At 60.6% G+C, this 2,634-nt stretch overlaps 1 protein-coding gene across 1 annotated transcript in view; it reads left to right on the top strand.

Moving 5' to 3' along the window:
* Positions 1 to 2,634, top strand: part of LOC119105564 (CCR4-NOT transcription complex subunit 1) — a 13,437-nt gene extending 10,803 nt beyond the window's left edge. Inside the window, exon 13 of the mRNA XM_037229025.1 lies at positions 2,617 to 2,634. Coding sequence (XP_037084920.1) covers positions 2,617 to 2,634 — 18 coding nt within the window. The remainder of the gene's footprint in view (positions 1 to 2,616) is intronic.

Raw genomic sequence — 2,634 nt, 5'->3', positions numbered from 1 at the left:
AGGGGACACCCGCAAGAACCAGATCACAGCGCCACGACACGCGAAGAAACCCCAGACACCGCGAGCTGAGGAAGAAACGAAAAGGAGAAAGAAGAAGAAAGGAAAGGAGAAGGAGAGAGCAAGAGGAGAAGGAAAGGAAACGAGCGAGAAGAGGAAGAAGAGAAAGAGACCATTTGGCCCTCCCCCTCCTCCTCCGCCCCCCATCCTCTACCCCTCCCCTGCCCTCTCTCCCTCTCCCTCTCCCTGCTCTCCCTCTCTCCCTCTCCTCTGCCTCCTCGCCTACTCGCTCCTCGCCACGCCCCCAGCTCGGCCCCATTGTCGCCCTCTCTCCGGGCGCATTATCCCGGTAAATTTGACCGGTCGCCTGCTGAAAGCTGGCAACAGTTTAACCTGAAAGCCACTCCTGACGGTGGAGGCGCGCTCTCGGCGGCGCATTATCCGGCGCGGCGCATCGCTGCGCCATTGTTGTCGGCTTTTGACGGCGCGTCGGCGCCCGACGGCGCTGTCAGCCGGCTGAATATCTGTCAAAACGGATCATGAGGCGGCGCTGGGGCCGATTGTGGACCGGGCGCGCCGCCGGGCCGGCCGGGAAGTCAGGCGGTGGCGGCGGCGAGCCAACATCTGTGCTCAGAGGATCCGTCCTCAGGCGCTCAGGCCCGGAGATCAGGCCTCATGACGCTGTACGGCCTGATCTCAAGCTAAGGAACTCATGAACGCTCTCATCCGAAAGACCCGACCTAAAGCCTTTCTAAGGACCTGTTCTCGTGACGCTGTAAGCTCCTGTCTGTTCTTAAGCGAGGGACTCGTCCTCAGACTGAGGAGGGCTTTCCTCATATCTTGGGAGGCTCGAACCCCGCTCCTAGTGTTATCATTCTTAACATTGGCCTCATGGGTATCGTGCTGCAGCGACCGACTGTGAGCTACGATGCAGACACAAGAATGTCCAGAAAGGTTTACTGCCGCCCCTTGACACAAGCTTCGAGAGCCGTCTTTGAGCCGTTTCCAGCAGCCGTCCCCAGCCTGCCCGCACCGGAGCGCGTCCCGGAGGCCGGGGACGGAGACGGCCCGCCGTCGCCGACCCTCGTCCGTCACGGCCGTCGCCGCCGACGCATCCGTGACGGACCGTGCCGCGTCACCGGCGGCCGACGACTCACTTGGGACCGGCACCGGCTAACCAGCCCTGACAGCGGCACAAAGCAACACCGGGAGGCGTCGTTTTTGCCGCGGCGGACAAGCGCGGAGCCCGTTGTGCGCCACTTCACGGCGCCAAGTCGCGCCGCTCGGCTGAAAGGCGCCTTTATGCGGCGCGCTGCCGCTCCCGCGAGCGCCCGGCAAAAGCCCCCCGCGATTACAATTCTGTTTTCTACAAACGCCCCAGTCCAGCCCATAGGCGTCCAACGAGCCGTTGAATGAGAACATATTGAGAGATAAAATAATGTTGTCGCTGAAAGGGTTGAGCCCCGCCGGCGCCGCTGGCGCTCATCAATTAATCAAACATTCTATATAAAGTGAAACGGGCGGGCGGCGTGATTTAGGGCCGTCGCTGCTGGCGGCGCGGCGGCGATTCGCTGCGCCGGAGACGGCGGCGGCGTTATCGGCGCTGACGACAACGGCGACGGCGCCATCCGGCGTGGCGACGCGCGAGGAGAGGACAGCGTCATCTGGAGCAGCGTCGTCCGGGATCATGGCATTGGGGGCAACGACGGCGTCATCTGACACTGTCAACCCAGCGAAAGTCTTCGGGCGGCAGGGAGCGGACGAGTTCAGCAGCTGGAAATGTTGAACGCTTTGGAACATTGCAGGCTTCGATCAGTTCTTACTGAATCTGCCTGTCTGGTGAGTGAGCCTCCGGAGTTACAGTACGTTTTGTTCAAAAGTAACTAGAGTCACCTGTGCCGTGCAACTGCATCAGAAAAACCGTCGACTAGTTTCGCGTTGTGGCCTATGCTCAGCCAACCGTCGCTGTTCTCCTCCGTCCTCGCTGCGAACCACCATCGTTTTAAGGGTGGCTTTCCTTCGACACCGATTTAACCCGCATAGTCCAACAGCCTTGCGAGAAGCTCGCCGACGGTCCACAGATAGTTGTTGTCCATTGGACGAGGTTTGTGAAAGCTCACTGGGCCATGTGTCCCTCCTCATTGTGCAGGTGACGTTGCTTTCCATCTTGTGGTTAGGAGAAGGTCACGTAGGCCAATAGGTGGTCAGGTGACAATGCGACCTGAGTACTCTGTGTGTGTCATGGGGCTTTACGACGCACTCAGCTGCTGAGGCTATATGGCGTCGCTTGCCTCTCACCCTGGCAGGAGGGCGGGCACCGCGGGGAATCGAACCCCGTACCTCTGGTTTTCCCAGACGCGCAGCGGTTAACGCGGATGCGTTACACCACTACACTACCGGCACCCCCAACCTGAGCACTCTGTGTTCCGTGATCTGGCTATGTTGTGGACGGAGATAGTGGCGGTGTTCGAGTGAAGCTCTGACTTCAGTTCGGCTATCCAGCTCGCCCCGTGCCATGGCGGCCACTGTATTTCTTGCAACCGCCCCCGCTCGGCGTCCGTTCCCAGGTTAACTCTGGCGTGCCCTGTGTCCCGTTCTGACAACCCGTCCCCGCCCCAGGGTCCGTCCCCCAGTTGA

This window comes from Pollicipes pollicipes, unplaced genomic scaffold, assembly GCF_011947565.3.
Source record: "Pollicipes pollicipes isolate AB1234 unplaced genomic scaffold, Ppol_2.1 Scaffold_6138;HRSCAF=7277_pilon_pilon_pilon, whole genome shotgun sequence".
Taxonomy (NCBI): domain Eukaryota; kingdom Metazoa; phylum Arthropoda; class Thecostraca; order Pollicipedomorpha; family Pollicipedidae; genus Pollicipes; species Pollicipes pollicipes.
This window is presented reverse-complemented; position numbering and strand designations above follow the sequence as displayed.